Source organism: Lontra canadensis, unplaced genomic scaffold (assembly GCF_010015895.1).
Source record: "Lontra canadensis isolate GAN:19392208 unplaced genomic scaffold, GSC_riverotter_1.0 scaffold8, whole genome shotgun sequence".
NCBI lineage: Eukaryota > Metazoa > Chordata > Mammalia > Carnivora > Mustelidae > Lontra > Lontra canadensis.
Window position 1 is genome coordinate 8,115,664 of NW_022631002.1, and position 665 is coordinate 8,116,328.

The 665-nt window shown below is 54.3% G+C and overlaps 1 protein-coding gene across 1 annotated transcript in view; it reads left to right on the top strand.

Annotated features, from left to right (window-relative positions):
* Positions 1-339, top strand: part of MAF (MAF bZIP transcription factor) — a 2,162-nt gene extending 1,823 nt beyond the window's left edge. Inside the window, exon 2 of the mRNA XM_032854607.1 lies at positions 6-339. Within this exon, the coding sequence (XP_032710498.1) occupies positions 6-194 (189 nt within the window). The 3' untranslated portion in view covers positions 195-339. The remainder of the gene's footprint in view (positions 1-5) is intronic.
* Positions 340-665: the final 326 nt, after the last annotated feature.

The following is a 665-nucleotide window of genomic DNA, read 5'->3' on the forward strand; positions in this document are numbered from 1 at the left end:
TGCAGCAGAGACACGTCCTGGAGTCCGAGAAGAACCAGCTGCTGCAGCAGGTCGACCACCTCAAGCAGGAAATCTCCAGGCTGGTGCGCGAGAGGGACGCGTACAAGGAGAAATACGAGAAGTTGGTGAGCAGCGGCTTCCGAGAAAACGGCTCCAGCAGCGACAACCCGTCCTCTCCCGAGTTTTTCATGTGAGTCTGACACGCGATCCCAGCTAGCCACCTTGATAAGTGCTCCGTGGGGGTCCGACTCGGGTGTGGGCTTGCTAGTTCCAGAGCCGTGCTCGCCGCCACCTCGCCCCCTCCCCTGCTGAGATTGCCCGATGCCCCTGCACACACACGCGCGCGCGCGCGCACACACAGACACACACACAACACACAACACACAACACACACACACACCCTGCTCCAAGTTGGCGGTGGTGGTGGCTGTTTTTAAATGGGGAGGGAGTGAATGTCTGGCTCTTGGATTGCCAATCTGAAATTCTCCATAACTTGCTAGCTTGTTTTTATTTACACCCCCCTACACACACACACACACACACACACACACACACACACAATGTTCAAAGATCTCAGCAGAGTTCTTCATGCTCACCTTTGAAGCCTGCATCATTGACAGTGTTTTTTTTTTTTCCTCCTTCTTCTTCAGTTCATGAGCTGGTGT